The sequence below is a fragment of the Phacochoerus africanus genome, chromosome 3 (genome assembly GCF_016906955.1).
Source record: "Phacochoerus africanus isolate WHEZ1 chromosome 3, ROS_Pafr_v1, whole genome shotgun sequence".
NCBI lineage: Eukaryota > Metazoa > Chordata > Mammalia > Artiodactyla > Suidae > Phacochoerus > Phacochoerus africanus.
In genome coordinates, this window is record NC_062546.1 from 80,998,258 (window position 1) to 81,015,598 (window position 17,341).

Here is a 17,341-nt window from a genome sequence, read left to right on the forward strand (position 1 = left end):
TGACCCACACCACAGCTCTCATTAATGCCAGATCCTTAACCCACTGAGCAAGGCCAGGGATCAAACCCACGTCCTCATGGATGCTAGATTCATTTCTGCTGAGCAATGATGGGAACTCTCAAATTCCTAACCTTTTGGCACTGTACCAGAAAATTCCTTCAGGTCACCATATATATATTTTAGGACAAGGATTGGCAAACTTTTTCCATAAAGGGCCAGGCAGTAAATATTTTAGACTTTGCATGTCATACAATCTCTGTCATTACTACTCAGTTCTGTTCTTGTTGCATAAAAGCAGCCATTGACAATATTAAATGAATGAGCAGGACTATGTTCTAATAAAACTTTATTTTTAAAAATAATTGATAGGCTGTATTTGACTTATAAGCAGTAATGTGCAAACTCTTCTTTTAAAGGAGTGAGAATTCACTTTGTTAATTGTTGAGTGCTTAATTTTCCTTTAGAGTATAATCGAAAGAACAGTAATGTAACAATGTTCTGGATTATCTGAATAACTCCTTTAAAATCAGGCATGTATATGTTTGATGCTTTCCTTTGCATTTAGGAGTATATTGGGCATTTCTCTGCTCACCTGCCCCTGTCCCCCACCCCCAAAAACATCTTATTGTGGAATGCTGAATGAATAAAAGTCTTTACGACAGCTGAAGGACAGAAAAGGTGAATGATTGCAGTATCCCCTAGCACATAGGGGTACATGCATGCAGAACATCATACTCATGATGGAACTGATTAATTTTTTTTAGGTTCCAAACTTTAACATATATTAGTAACTATGATAGTTAGTATGAAATGAAGAATTTTTCTCCCCTTAATAGCAGCCATAGTTATATACCTGTTTGATATAGAATTCAATATATACCTATTTGATACAGAATTCAGTAACACCTCAGAGTTGACTTGATCGCTGTGTGATCCAGGTGTGTTCAGTGTTTCCAAATCACTTCTTCAACTTGACCTTGGAATTTGTTGTAGAGTCTGAAGTTGGTTTTCCCCAAATCCCTTCTTCCCTTTGTCCCTTGCTGACACAAACCTGGGAATAGGATCTAAACGTCCAGTTAAACCCTTGCTTTTCTAATCTTCCTTTCAACTAGGAGTGGTTATGTGACAGTGTGGCCAATGAGACATTAGTAGAAGTTGTAGGGTAGTGATTCTGGGAAAACTTGTTAAAATCGAGCCACTTCAGTAGGCACGTGTCCTTTTTATCCTCTTCCTTTCTTCCTGCATCAAACAATGATGCCAGACCTGGAACTGTAAGGGCTATCTTTTGACCTACCAGGAAGGAAGAGCATGTGGAGCTGTGGATCTAACATCTTGGCTGGTGCCCCACCAGCACGGACTTCCTAACTCCGAGCCCCTTGTTAAGTGGCAGGAGTGGGGGTGTGAGGGAGAAAACTGGTGCTATCCATTTTGGCCATTGCTTTATATTTTGTACAATCGTTCTCAACTCTCTATTATTAAAAAAGTAAATACAGGATATGAATACAGTTTAAATATTAAATAGACAGGAGGCTATTTCTTTTTACCATAAAGCCCCAAATCATCGATTTAGTTTCTGCAAAATGACACCATCTATCATATTAAATTAATACTGTTAAATGGAATTGTTTTTATTTTGTAGTTTATTCTTCATTTTATAAATGTGTTCTCATTTTTAAAATACTTTTTTAAATCTCTTAAGTATAAGGAATTTGTACCTAGTTTTAAGTTTATACGTACTTGACATAAAAAATCCTAAATTAACAGTAAGACTTTTGAAGAATATTTTCCTTTGAAATGAGTTTGGTGAGTACTCAGATATGAGGACCTGCTTGAGGCCTTCATTTTGAAACCAGCTAGTATTTTAATGTTTTACCATGTCGTTCTCGGTGTAACCTTTACTGCACTTTGAACAAAAGTGACTACTTTCCCCTTTTGCCTTACAGTCTTCACACCTGAAAGGACTTCTACCGTAATACCAATAACTTTCTGTCCTCTTATTGGCTTATATGCTTGTCTCTTGCTTGGGCCAAGAGTCTAGCACTATGCTTGGTGCTCAAAGGTATATTTGGTGAATGATTAAATGAATAACGTGTGCTTGGTGATTATTGAAATAATTTTTGATATATACTTGCCTAATTCACCCCACATCTCCACAAGATAGCTACTGTAATAGAAATGCTCAGGTTTTATTAATGTATAATTCAATAAATTTAAAAAACAGGCAAAAATGAATTTGTAAACAAAAGGGTATTTTTCTACCATGTTCTGAGAGAGTTTATAACAAAACTAACTTATTCCTTCATCTGCCTATCAACATTTAAGTTTCAAAGGTGCATATGTCTTTTTTTTTCTTTTTTTATATTTTTAGGGCTGCAGCCATGGCATAAGGAGGTTTGCAGGCAAGGGATCAAATTGGAGCTGCAGCTGCCAGCCTGTGCCACAGCCATAGCCGCACCAGATCTGAGGCACATCTGTGACCTACACTGCAGCTTTTGGCAATGCCGGTTCCTTAACCCACTGAGCAAGGCTAGGAATCGAACCCCCATCCTCATGGATACTAGGTGGAATCATAATCTGCTGAGCCACAATGGGAACTCCAACATATGTCTTTATTAAACAGTTTTAATATTGTAAATCATTTTTACTACTTATAAAGTCACTTTAGACGAGTTCAAGCAGACCTGACTTACTTCTTAGTTGCTTTTTATATAAAATATATTTTCATTTTTAAGTTCAAAATATTCTAATGACTGTTATTGTCTAATTAAGCTCTAAAAATTCTCCACTAATTGCTGCAGGAATAATCAACTTTTTTGACCTGCACTTCTATAAACAAGAATAAATAATTGTGTAAAAGCTAATATGTGATATAATGGCCCAGTGGGAATTATTATACATCCTGAAAACAATAAAAATTCTCTCAAAACAGCTGAGATGCACCTTTTTTTAACCATCTAGGAGGATACAGAGATTGTTTCCTGTTTTGCTCTTTATTAGTAAAAGTTATAGGGCAATTTTGTGCTAATGTAGTCAGACTAATGAAACACAATATTTTCAAGATATTATCAAGCATTAGGGACTAGTTTAACTTTTTAAAAACTCGTGAACAGGAAAACCAATTTTTTTAAAGCTTCGTTTGGTTTTTGGTATACGCAAAGGATTGGTTTATAGCACCCATTTCTCTTATGTACCTTAAAATTATTACCAGGCTTTTATGTCCTTCCTGTATGTGACTGGTGTTTCATAATGGGTAAAAAGAACTAAACAAAAGAAAACACTAAATGTTATTTTAACTTTTTTTCAAAGTCATCATATATGCAGCAAATGTGGGTTGCTTCATATAAAGTCTTTCTCCTCTTCCTTCCCTATCAGCAGACTCTAGAATTCTCTGGGTATACCTGCCATGTGCTTCTGAACATTGGTAGGTAAGGATATGTTGTTTAGAGCTACTTAGGATGACACAGTAGAAAGATGACATGAATAGGCTATGGAGTTAACTAACTACCTGAAACTATCCCACTCTGGATTTCTTGTTTTATACTATTTGACATATTAATTCTCTTTAGGGATTACGCCATTTTGAGTTGAGTTTCTTTTCTTGCACTGCATCCTTGTGGAACAGCGTTTATAACACCAGTTTTTAAAGTCAGTCACATTTCCTTTCATTTATAACAGCTAAGTTGGAAGTTACTATCCTCAGTAACTCCACCTTATCCATTGCCAATGTTTACTTAACTGACAGTGAACGTGGAGTTTTGATTTGTCACCATATAACAACAATAAAGTTTTTATGTTACCTTTCCATTTGCAAAGAACTATCTTACCTCATTTTATCATAGCTCAGCTTACTTGACGTAGTCATTTTTAAGACAAATGAGAGACTAAGAAGATGAATATAGAGGTCTAGGATATATTTAATTATATCCTGACAAATAAGATTAGTGCTCTAAGCTTTAACAGCAATGTGGCAGACTGATTTGATATGTAGCCACAATAAATACTGTTGTTTTGTAGTTTTTATTTAAAGTTTTTTTAACGTACTTTTTTACTTTATTTTTTGTTTTATTGAAGTATAATTAATTTACAAGGTTGTGATAATTTCTGCTGTACAACAAAGTGACCTAGTCACACCTACACACATATCCATTCTTTGCCAGATTTTTTTTCTGATACAGATTATCACACAATACCGGGTAGAGTTCTATGTACTATACAGCAGGTCCCTGTTGGCCAACCATTCCATATACCTCACTGTGCCTATGCCAGTGCCAAACTCCCAGTCTATCCCTCCCATCCCCTACCTGTCCCCTTTGGTAATTGTAAGTTTTTCAAAGTCTGTGAGTCTGTTTCTGTTCTGTAGTTTTTATTTTTAACAGAAATTTCCGACCCAAGGGTAAGAATCATAGACTCAAATCAATTGTTCAAATAATCCCTTTAGAGTTTTTTTTTCCTCTTTTTAAAAAATATCGGTCTTAATAAGCAAGCTTTTGTTTCAAATATAAATATGCATTGTATGTTATAATAACTTCAGGCTATCCAGGAGAAAAAGTCCAAAAAAAAAAGGTTTTAAATTTGGATCTACCTGGAGCATATGCTAAAAACCTTAGGTACAGATTTAGGACTTGTATATGTGTGGTACTTAAAACTATGAGAATGGATGATTTTTTAGGAATTTAGGAAGAGCAGAGAGAAAATGACTAAAGATTGAACACTGAAGAGGGTGGGCAGAAGAGGCACCAGGGAATGGGGCTGAAATGAAAGCCGGGAGGAGAATCAGGAGCAGCTGGGAGGCCCAGGAGAGCTTTTCCAGGAAATGGTTGTTCAATCCCAGACAGCTGGAAGAGGTCAAGCTAGATGAGAGCTGAAGCTGGAGGTTTCCCGACCATATCTAATTGCCATTTTGCCAAAGAGGGGATTTCTTTTTTTCTTATTTTCAACCTCAATTTTTTTTTTTCCTTTTTCGAGTTAGTATCATGTTACAATATTATATTGTGCACTTTGGAGATTTTACACAAGATTAAGACAAGTGTAAACCTTATGCTATTATTTTACATCTTACGCACACGCACACACACACAAGCTTATACTTACAGAGAATATTTTCAGAAGGCTACACAAGAAATTGGTTACCTTATTGCTGTCAGAGCAGCCAATATCTGGGACACTTTTAAGGAACAGGGATTGGAGAAAGATTTTCTACTTTTGTACCTCTTAAATCACGTGCATATAAGTGTATCCCCCAATCCAAAAGTAAATATTAAAACTAAACAAATAAAACAAAGGCCATTTTATCATGTTGAACTTTTATAATTATGGGGGAAAAGTATTTTAAGACATTTCTGTGGCTGGAAAAATGTTACGACTTGGTCCTTGAAACTCATAGTCCCTATAGGCATGAGTGGGTGGCATTTATTTAAAATAACATTAAGTTAGCATTGGTCAGGCATATCATACCTGATATGGTATGATAATATGTTATCAACCATTTATATATTAAATTGTTATTCCTGCTAATGGATGGTAACAGACTAATACCCAAAATGTCAGTAATCTCTTTCTAAGGCCCCTAAGTATGGATGGTTATCCATTAAAGAGGTCTTGTTTTCAGGTACTGAGTCCTGAATTCTGTACTTATGATTCAAAGCAGTAGTAGATCATTTGTCTCATATATGTTCACCTCATTGAAGCCTCAGGGTAATCAAAATATTCTCTTGGAGAGTTTTTCTCTTTTTTTTCCTACAGACATGATTTATTCAAAAGAGATACAGATGTTAATTATAGAAAAGGTTTTTATTTACTGTAAAGAAACTGGAAAAAACTTCAGGTTAAACACAAATTATTTAGTTCTATGAGTCTTAGATTAAAATTTTAGCTGGTGTATAAAATGATTCTCAGGAAAGTACAATGCTGTTCAGTTTTCTCTTTTCTAACTGTATAAGAATTTGGGTTAAAAATAGCAAACACTGGGCATATGCATCCATAGATATGGCTGCTGCAAACACTAGGGTATGTATGTCTTGATGTTGTTAAGTGAATGATTAATGTAAAGAGCCTCAAGGTTTTGGAAATAACTCAGTGAAATTAAAAGTTGCCTTTTGATGTCTGTAGCCAAGCCGGATAAATTATGATCCAAGCAATTAACAATGAATTTGGAACAAAGAATATTATTTATTTTTTTATAAAAATGGAAAACTGAACTTGTAAAATTCAGATAAAATTGTTTAGCTCTTGGCACACTGAACCAGGTTTGGCAAATACAATGGATATTCTTTAAGGAAGGAACTTTTCTTTTTAGCTGTACGTTAAAGTTCCTATAACTCTAATTGTATTTGCCATTTCCCAGTGGGATAAAAAGCTATTTTATTTCCATGGATATAATATGATTATGGGCAGTCCTTCATTTGCAAAGTAGAATTTAGTTTCATTCAAATGTGGTGTAAATTATCTATGAAGTGAGAAACTGGATTAGCCATATTTTCCCTTTTAATATTATGGTAGTGCATTATGATCTCCATCAGTCGTCTTTCTTGTTTTCTTTCTTGCTCTTAACTCTGTGCCCTCTATTCAGGTTTCCAACAGCTATATAGCTACTGCCCTATTTAAAAATATTTTTTGCTACCCAAATTCCTTTCTGATTACTCTGTATTGTTGCCTTTCTTTTTTACTATCCACCATCCTTCTAGCCACTTTTGCATAATACTTACAAATGAGGTCCTGATAACTTAGTATGGTGGGGGTTTACCCCTCATCCTTTGCAAAATCTTCATGGCATTTGACAGTTAACCATTTACCCTATTGTAATATATTCCCTGGACTTATTAGACCCTGATCCTTACTCTCCTCCTTGAATCCTTTTAGTTCCTTCCCTTTGCATTCTAAGTAAGAATGTTTCTCAAAGTTCTAGCCGTGAAAAATTTCACCCCCTTTCCACAGTTTACACAGGAGAATCCTGTTCATTTCCACTTCTATTATCATCTTCATACATACCTACTTTCTCATTTTTATTTATTGTCTTGATTTGATTCCTAAATTCCTGATTCACATTTATATCTGTCTGCTAGATGTTCTATTCCTAGGGTAAGATATTTATTGGGTTGTGTATACTATTATGTCTTTAAAAAAATCTTATCTGGACTCTAGTTTTCTTGCCAGCTACTACCATATTTCTTTCCTCCCCTTTCAGCATAATTCCTTAAAATAATCTCTACTCACTTCTCTTTTTCTCCTTCCTTTCTCTCTCGAACCCATTCAGGTGAGGCTTTTGTTCTATAAAGTCGTTCCTGTCAGAGCTTTGAATAATCTCTTGCCAGATCAAATGGTCAGGTCTTAGATCTCATTTTACTAGACTTCTCAGCAACATTTGTTGTAGTTGTTCACTCTCTCCTTCTCCAAACAATTTCTTAACTTGGCTTCTAGGGCACTATATTCTTCTTGTGTCTTTTGACATTACTGGACACTCCTTCTCAGTTCCCTCTACTGGATCCTCTCCCTTTTATTGTTGGAGTGCTTCAGGATCAGTCAGTATCTCTCTTCTCTTCTCCCTAGGTGATCTCATTTAGTTTCCTAACTTTAAAATATCATCTATTTGGCAGTCTGATTTAGAATAATTTTAGTATCCTCTCTCTTTTGTTACTTCCCTTTGAATTTTGCACATTCAGATTTTCAGAATGTATCCCTTCTGTTTCTGGAGTCCTTATTTAAAAAACACATCATCCATTCAATTCATGCATATATAGCTTCATTGTTTACCAGACTTCCTTTGGGGGGGAGGCTTTTTAGGGCTGCAGGTATGGAATATGGAAGTTCCCAGGCTAGGGGTCGAGTCGGAGCTACAGTTTCTTGCCTTCTCCATAGCCACAGCAACACGGGATCCAGGCCATGTCTGCAGCCTATACCACAGCTCATGGGTTCATTGGGTTCATTACCACTGAGCCACAATGGGAGCTTCCCAGATTTCTTTTATACCTCCTATCTTGAATCTCTGTTAAGATGTTGTTATTGTTTGGTTATTTTTCTTAAGTATTTTTCCTCAGATTTTTTACTTGAGTGGTATAATCTTAGAGATCTTGGTTAGCCTCAAATATCGTTTTGCCATCCCTTTTAATTAATGAATATCTAAGCTAGATATAAGATCCATGAGTTCTTCCGCTTTCTTTTCAAGTAGTCTAGATTAGCTTCTATTGTGTTTTAGTTTCTAGTGTTGATGATAAAAGTCCAATGCAGTTCTTTTTTCCCTTTATAGATAGTTGTTCTGTCTGAGTACTTATAAGCATTTCTCTTTATTCTTTTTTTTTTTTTTTTTTTGCTATTTCTTGGGCCGCTCCCGCGGCATATGGAGGTTCCCAGGCTAGGGGTCAAATCGGAGCTGTAGCCACTGGCCTACGCCAGAGCCACCACAACGCAGGATCCGAGCCGCGTCTGCAACCTACACCACAGCTCACGGCAAAGCCGGATCGTTAACCCACTGAGCAAGGGCAGGGACCGAACCCGCAACCTCATGGTTCCTAGTCGGATTCGTTAACCACTGCGCCATGACGGGAACTCCTCTTTATTCTTAATGTTAGTATATTTTATAAGACTATGAGTAGATATTTGTCTTTCTTTTCAATCCATCCTGAAATGTGGTTACCCTGTACAGTTATCTACCAGAGAGGTTTCCTTAGTCCAGATACATTTTCTTTTATTATTTATTTAATTGTTGTCTCTCCTTCATATACTGTGTCTTTTATGTTTTTGCGAACAGCTGTTTGAATAGCTATCTCAACAGCTATTTTTCGTATATTAGTTTTCTGGATCTATCATTCAAGTCTTATCCTTCACTATTTCCATGTATTTAACTTTCTCTGAGGTAATCTTTGTACTTCATCTTCCATTCTACTTAATTTGTTGTCAATGACGATCATCTTTAAAAAAATTCATCTACTCATTTCATTTTGGAAATCATGAAAGAATGTGTGTGTGTGTGTGTGTGTGTGTGTGTCGAATTATAATTTACTTAAGAAGTGCCAGTTGTGGCTCAATGGAAATGAACCCAACTAGTATCCATGAGGACGCAGGTTTGATCCCTGGCCTTGCTCAATGGTTTAAAGATCTGGCTGGCATTGCCGTGAGCTGTGGTATAGGTCACAGATGCAGCTCAGATCTTGCATTGCTGTCACTGTGGCATAGGCTGGTGGTTATAGCTCCGTTTCCACCCCTAGTCTGGGAACTTCCATAAGCTGTGGGTGCGGCCCTAAAAAGCAAAAGGGAAAAAAAAAAGAATTTACTTAAAACCTCTAACAATTTCTGTGCAGCTTTTTAACTTTCTTTTCTAGCACTTCTCTCTCACTAAATGTGTGTTCTGAATATTCACTTCTATTCTGCTCTTTCAAATGTTGGGACATCTCACTTGATCAGTTATTTTTCTAAGATGGCTCATTGGAAATCACGTTTGGTTGCTGTATTGTCCTTGACAGCAGGAATCCCAGAGGTTGGGATAGACATAGGTTGAAGGATGGTCAGCCCCACTAGAGATACCTGAAGGAAGCCCAGTACGCTATGATATACCTGAACTGCCCTAGTTTCCAAAGCAGGGAAGACCCACCAGTCTCATGCTGGGAAAATCTAGCACATTCCAGACAGCTCTGATGTGACCTCACTAAAATCTGCCTTATCTAGTAGCCCTCAGGTCACAGCAGCTGCTTAACTTTAGAATGTTAAGGAACTTGGAGTTGGGCATAGAGGAGAATAAGCCATGGTTAATTTTCTATTTCAAAATATCCTGGATCCTTACTTGTTCCAATGCCGTTTACATTCTGATGACTTCCAATTTTATGATGTCTCCATTGCTACCATTCCCTGACTCACATATGGGGTGGCCCATTCAGCATTTCAACTTTGATATCTAACGGATATCACAAAGGTTACATGTCCAAACTAAATTGTTTGTTTTCTTTTTACAGCCACACCTGCAGCATATGGAAGTGCCTGGACAATGTTTTAAATCAGAACTGCAGCTGCCAGCCTATATCACAGCAATCCGAGCTACACCTTCAACCTAAGCTACAGCTTGTGGCAACACTGGATCCTTAACCCACGAACACTATGTCGGGTTCCTTTTTTTTTTAGGGCTGCATCCGCAGTACATAGAAGTTCCAAGGCTAGGAGTTGAGTCAGAGCTGCAACTGCCTGCCTATACCACAGCCACAGCAAGATGCGATCTAAGCTACATCTGCAATCTACACCACAGCTCGTGGCAGTGCTGGATCCCTGACCCACTGAGTGAGGCCAGGGATCTAACCCACATCCTCATGGATACTAGTTGGATTTGTTTCTGTTACACCACAAAGGGAACTCCCCTATATCGGGTTCTTAACCTGCTGAGCCACAATGGGAATTCCCCAAACTGAACTTTTGACTGTTATCTCCAAACCTAATTGCTTATCTTAAGGTTCATTCTTGACTTCTTGCTCATTTTACACCCATATCCCAATCAACAGCAAATCCTATTGGCTGCACTTTCAAAATGTACCTAAACTGACTCCTTCTCATCTGGACCTCCTTTACCCCGCATCCGTATGTCGTTGTTTCTTTCCTGGTCTACTGCAGTGCTTCCTGACTCCTCTCTGTGCTTTTGCTCTTTGCCTCTGCAGTTCCTTCTCTTGAAGCCAGAGTAATCCTTTATAAGGTAAAATGTGGCTTATTTCCAAAGGATTCTAAGCAATCCAGACATTGCTTATACGGTTCTCCATGGTCAAGACTCCAGGTGCTTCCCACCTTATCTTTTACCATTTTCCATAACTCTTTGCACTTTAGTCACATTGCTTCCTTGCTATCACTTAACTACGTTGTGACCATTTTATCTTAGGGACCTTGAGCTTGTGCATCACTTTGAGAATGCTCTTCCTCCAGATTCCCTCATGATTCTCTTTCTCACTAAATCTGTGACCTAGGGAGTTCCCGTCGTGGCTCAGAGGAAATGAATCTGACTGGTACCCATGAAGACACAAGTTTGATTCTGGGGCCTCACTCAGTGGGTTAAGAATCCAGCATTGCTTTGAGCTGTGATTTATGTCTCAGATGGGGCTTGGATCTGGCATTGCTGTGGCTGTAGTGTAGGCCAGAAGCTGTAGCTCTGATTGGACCCCTAGCCCAAGAACCTGCATATGCTGCAGGTGTGACCCTAAAAAGGCAAAAAAAAAAATTGTGACTTATTCAAATCTGTTTGAATTGCCTTAACATAAAGATTATTCCTAACTCTTCTATAATATAGATCCTCCCTTATATTCCCTATTCCACTTACCCTGTTTTAGTTTTTGTAATAGCACACGTCACTGCTTATTAAATCATCTGTTTATTGTCAAGAACTCTTGCAGTTCCCATTGTGGCTCAGTGAGTTAAGAACCCAACTAGTATCCATGAGCATGTGGGTTTCATCCCTGGCCTTGCTCAGTGAGTTACGGATCCACATTGCCACAGGCTGCAGTGTAGGTGGCAGTTGGGTCTCAGATCTGGTATTGCCGTGGCTGTGGTGAAGACTACAACTGTAGCTCCCATTTGACCCCTTGCCTGGGAACTTCCATATGCAACAAGTGCCGCCCTGAAAAGAATACAAAAAAAAGAATTCGTCCAGTCACTTCCTGTGAGGGAAGGACTTTTACATTCACTGCTATATCTATAGCACTTAGTTCAGGGATGCCAAGTTCATAGTACCACTTAATAAATAGTATATACTTCATATGACATCTGCCAAATTTGAGTTGGATTTTAAAATGGAAAAGTAGGTATACATATGAGTCTTCCTGGAATAAGTCATGTTTTTCAAAATATTGCTTTTCAGCTTTTCTACTTTTTATTCTTATTTGCAAAAAAAAAAAAAATAACCTTTTTATTCTTACATATGTTTTAAATATCGGTTAAAGTATACGTATTTTATTTTTCCATAAAAACACATATTATGTAACTTGACATCTTTTTCCATTTTAAAAATGATTCTCTTTTACTTGTAACTTATTCCTTAATATACTTATTATTAAATTCTTTTTTTTTTTTTCCAAGGCCAGGCCTGCAGCACAGGTAAGTTCCCAGGCCAGGGACTGAATTAGAGTTACAGCTGCTGGCCTACGCCATAGCCACAGCAACGTAGGATCCCAGCGTGTTTCTGTGACCTACACCATAGCTCAGGGCAACACCAGATCCTTAACCCACTGAGCGAAGTAAGGGATCAAACCCACATATCCTCATGGATACTAGTTGGATTCATTTCTTCGGAGCCACAAAGGGAACGCACTATTACTAAATTCTTAATTTGTGTTTTATGTTGAAAGAAACCATATAATATTTTACAATGTCAAGGTCATTGGGAATAAAGGATGGAAAAAATACAAAAATTGGATTTTATTCCTTTCTGATTTTTATAATATTCCAGTATTTTTTTTTAAGTTGCCTAGAAATTCCCTCAGTTAAAAGATTGGTTTTTCTCCTTATGATGTAATCATTGTCCCTAAGAGACCCTTGTGACCTTAACCACATGTGCTATTTTTTCTTTTTTCTTTTTGCCTTTTTCTTCTACTTAGGACTTTAGTTTATCCCCTATTCTCAGTTTTCAGTGGATATAATTGACTTTTATAGGTTAATAAGAAAGGATAGAGAAAAGAAAATTTAATAAAATAAAAGTAGAAACCAAAATTCATCTTTTGTGTGTGTGTGTGTGCTTTTCAGGGCCGCACCTGAAGCATATGGAAGTTCCCAGGCTAGGGGTTGAATCAGAGCCTTAGCTGCCGGCTTATGCCACAGCCACAGAAACGTGGGATCGGAGCTGCATCTGTGACTTACACCATAGCTCATGGCAGTGCCAGATCCTTAATATAATGAGCGAGGCCGGGGATCCAACCTAAATCCTCATGGATACTAGTCAGATTTGTTTTCACTGAGCAGGGCATGGGAACTCCCCCAAAATTCATCTTAAAAATAGACTCTGGAGTCCCCTTGTGGCTCAATGGGTTAACGATATGAATTTGTTGCTGCAGCCGCTCAGGTCACCGCTGTGGCATAAATTCAATCCCTGGCCTAGGAACTTCTGCATGCCACAGGCATGGCCCAAAAAATTGGCTTAGTGTTTATAATATAGCATATATAATTGTACATATAAGATACTAATCCCCTTTATTACAGCATACTTCTAATCTCTAGGGAAGACCAATTTTAAAGTTTATTGGTAAGGAATGAAGTCATTGGTACATTTTCAAAGGTTCAGTGTAACTATTGCCATGGGTGGGCAATGGGAAATAGCACATCTGAAACCCTAACCCTCCCACGTAGACATATGCCCATGGCAGCTGAAGAGTCTTATATGGCCCAAGTTCTCATAAACACCTCTCTCTGGCTTACTACTTTAACATTTGTAAACTATTTTTTGGAAGTTTTTCAATGGTTGACTTTGGTACTTAAGACATTAATTTGGTTTTATTTTTATTTTTTCCAGGTGTATGGTGGCTGATGAGGTAAGTGTTTTCATGATTTTTATGCCTTTTATAAAATTGCCCAGCTTTTATTGTCTGTTATATACCACGTACTCTCTTTCATATTTCTGTACATCTGTATATGGAGAGGAGAGGGGGAGAGAGAAAGGGGGAGGTGAGGGGAGGTGTGCAGGAGGAGGCAAAGAGAATAAGAATGAGAGTGTGCATGTGTGCGTGTGTGTGTGTATGCAGGGTGTGCATTTGGATAATGCGAGTGTTAACATTAGTGATCTAAAATTCTATATTGTTAACCTCAGAAACATGAATGCCTCCCCAGATGAAACTGGACTCTTTTTCTACTTGTCGTACTTGCTTAGAAGTTGAACCTAAGATTTTACTCTAAAAGTTATTGTTAATTGTTTTGTACGAGTGTGAAGCAAAATGTTAAAATGGCATTTTATTATCACTAAACAATTTGATGTCTTTAAGTGGCAAGTACTAGTATATATTCATATTCATGTTTTTTCACTTAAATGGAAGTTCTTGTTATATAAACTACAGTACACTTTACATACATTCTCAGAGTAATGTAAACCAGAAAGTTCTAATTTTTAAATTATTTTGAAAAATGTTTTGTTGTTTTCATAATGACTTTAAGGATAACAGCAAAATCTATACATTTAAAAATGTATTAGAAATGAAGAAGATGGATACTGAATTTGTTAAAAAGATAAGTAAAACCATAAAAGGTTCTCCTGATTAACTGTCTTTTAGTTTAAGTTACATGTAGACTCACCAGTGGCTTTTCTTCATAATCTCTTCCTCAGGAACAAAATCTGTTCCTGAATGCCGTGCAGAGGTTGACATAGGGTTTCTTGGTTCATGCTGATTTATAATTACTGAAGTTTTTAGTTTAAAACACTTATTCTTTTTTTTTTTTTTTGCTTTATCCACAGCATATACAAGTTCCTGGGCCAGGGATCAAATCCAAGCCATTGCTTCATCCTACACCACAGTTGTAGCAACACTGGGTCCTTAGCCCCTGCACCATAGCAGGAACTCCTCAACTCTTCATTTTATAAGGCATTGTTTAGACTAATTGTTATAATAATCAGAAACATAGTCATTGCCTGTGATGAACTTCAACAATGTAATTAAAGAGATAGGACAAGGACATAGACATTTGGGAAACAATAGAAATTTATATTTTCTATTAGAACAGGATGAATTCCAAAAGTATTTTCATTAATTAATAAACTTGAAAGTCCACAGTGACTGAAAGACTTGTTTTTAGTCTCTGAAAATGTTTCATCAAATAGGAATATAAATTCATCCTTTAAAACCTCAAAACTAGGAATTCCCTTGTGGTGCAGTAGGTTAAGGATCCGGCATTGTCACTCAGTTTGCTGCTGTCGCGCAAGTTTGATCTCTGGACCAGGAACTTCCACAACTTTGGCTATGATCATTGCCAAAATATCCACTCAAAATAAGGCATAACCATTTTATATAATATATGTAAAATATAAGTGATATGTGTGTGTGTGTATCAATATATTTTTTTAACAGACCATTTTTTTTTTTAGGGCCCCACTTTCAGCATATGGAAGTTCCCAGGCTAGGGGTCAAATCAAAATTACAGCTCCCAGCCTAAGCCAAAGAATTTGAGCTGTGTCTGTGATCTACACCACAACTCATGGCAACACTGGATCCTTAACCCACTGAGTGAGGCCAGGGTTTGAACCTGGGTCCTCATGGATCCTATTCGGGTTCGTTACTGCTGAGCCACAACAGGAACTCCTAACAGACCAGTGTTTTTGGTCCACAGAAACTATATTTAAAAAGATAACATTTTCTTGATAATCTCCCCAAGCAATTCATGGGGAAAGTCTTAGTAATATCACTGCTACCTTGTTCCTCAATTTGATGTCATAGAGATTTGAACAGGCCTTAAATGTACAGAATCATTCATGGATTGAAATAAACACTTATTCAGCACTTTATCTCTTCTTAACTTTTATTCTCTGACAAACTCCTGTCTTCTCTTCAGTTAACATTAGACTAAGGATTATGCAGAGTTCATGATGTACCCTTAGCCGGCAAGAGTTTTTTGTCATACCAATCACTTTTTATCTCGTATTATTTACGATTACGCTTGTCACATGTTGAGTGATTTGTGATCTTTCAAAACTATTCCTATTTTTTAATTCAGTGAATTTAAATGAACAATTTAATATTTCTTCAGTACCTAAGAGAAAATTCTACTTTTCTATCCCTCATATCTTCTCTTTTTTCACTAGCACTTTTTTTATTTTTTCAAGTTTTATTGAAGTATAGTTGATTAATAATGTTGTGATTCACCAGCATTTTAAAGGCTCCCTTTTACAACTATTTGACTTTAAAGTTTTATTGAGTCCTATCAGTAAGGTTAATTAAGGAAAAATCCTCAGTTTTACATGTACGTACCAGGAACAGGCTATAGAAATAAACATCATGATGTACATTTCCAAGATCACAGCTCAGAACCTTGACTATCCTCTGTTAGTGGTGCGGTTGAAATGATGTATCTGTGGAATCTTACTGAGCTAGTGTGAATGAAGTTTAGTAAATTAAAAATCTTAAAGTAGAAAGAACTTGTATATATGTAAATTATGTGAACTCTGGTTTGACCTTCATTCTAATTCCTAATACAGTTCTCCTTCACTTGCTCTTATCACATAATGGTAGTGATGTCAGAGAAGGAAATGAAGTTCTTAACTTGGAGGTCAACCACGTTCCATTTTTAAATTAAAATATATTTTGATATGGTGAATATTTGACTCATCAAATAGCTAAAAGCTTTAGGAGAGCAATTTTACATCTCTGTTATTGAACCTACTTTTTTTAGATGCTTGAATACCCACTTGGAGCATTGTGTAATTTAGCTGTCTGCTGTGATCTTTATTCTCTAGCGTTAGAAGCAAATGTCTTCCTTCCCTGGTATAAACCCCCCCCCCCAGTATTTTTCCACTATTATATTTTTCTAATATATTCAGTCTCTGAAGAACTATATAATCTATCTATTGTATAAAAGATAGTCACTAACTTAAAATTGGAATAATGATTTAAGTTCTGTTTAATTGTCTTATTGTGTGCTCATTAAGTATTTCAATTATGCTTCAGATAAGCAACACAGCTGCAACTATTAATAAAACTAACTTTGTAACCTAGCTTCAACTGTTTTAATTCCTTTTTCTCCTTCTTGGTTTGATATAATCAAATGCTGTTTCAAGAACTGTGTGGTAAATATACAGAAAATTTTGTGAATTTGTATTCCTTTCATAATGGAATTCAGGCTGCAGTCTGTAGTCAGGCTGTTGCGCTATTATTATCTTAATAGCTTTATTAATCTTTTGAGCCACTGTGTTTTTGTTTCTGTTATTCAGTTGAAAATTATTAAAAATTTTTATTCATAGAATTTTTTAAATGTGAAAAAGAATTTCACATTAACACAAACCAGGTAGTTTAATTCGATGTACGTGGGGGAAAATACTAAAACAACACACTTCTACTTTATTTGTCAGGTATTTAAAGGATAGTATTCTTTGTAGAAACGTAGTATTTAGAAACTGTTTTTAATGTCCATTTCTTCCTAAGAAGATGGGATTAATATCATGGATTTACATGAATAGCCTAATATGTCACTATGGGTGAAATGTTGTCAGTACATGAATTCTGTCTTTTCTTGTCCATTGTATCTATTATCAAAGTCAGAAAATTGCTGCTTTCCTCTTATGTAACATTTTTTATCAGTACTCTACTTTAGTCCCCTCCCTCACCCCCTACACACACACACACACACACACACACACACACACACACACACACACACACCAAACACACACAGTTTTCCCTATGTTTCCTTC

The 17,341-nt window shown here is 36.6% G+C and overlaps 1 protein-coding gene across 2 annotated transcripts in view; it reads left to right on the forward strand.

Annotated features, from left to right (window-relative positions):
* ZRANB3 (zinc finger RANBP2-type containing 3) overlaps positions 1-17,341 on the forward strand; it is a 305,507-nt gene that overhangs the window by 119,803 nt on the left and 168,363 nt on the right. For both annotated transcript variants that reach the window (XM_047772056.1, XM_047772055.1), the window contains exon 3: positions 13,463-13,481. In XM_047772056.1, the coding sequence (XP_047628012.1) occupies positions 13,463-13,481 (19 nt within the window). The remainder of the gene's footprint in view (positions 1-13,462; positions 13,482-17,341) is intronic.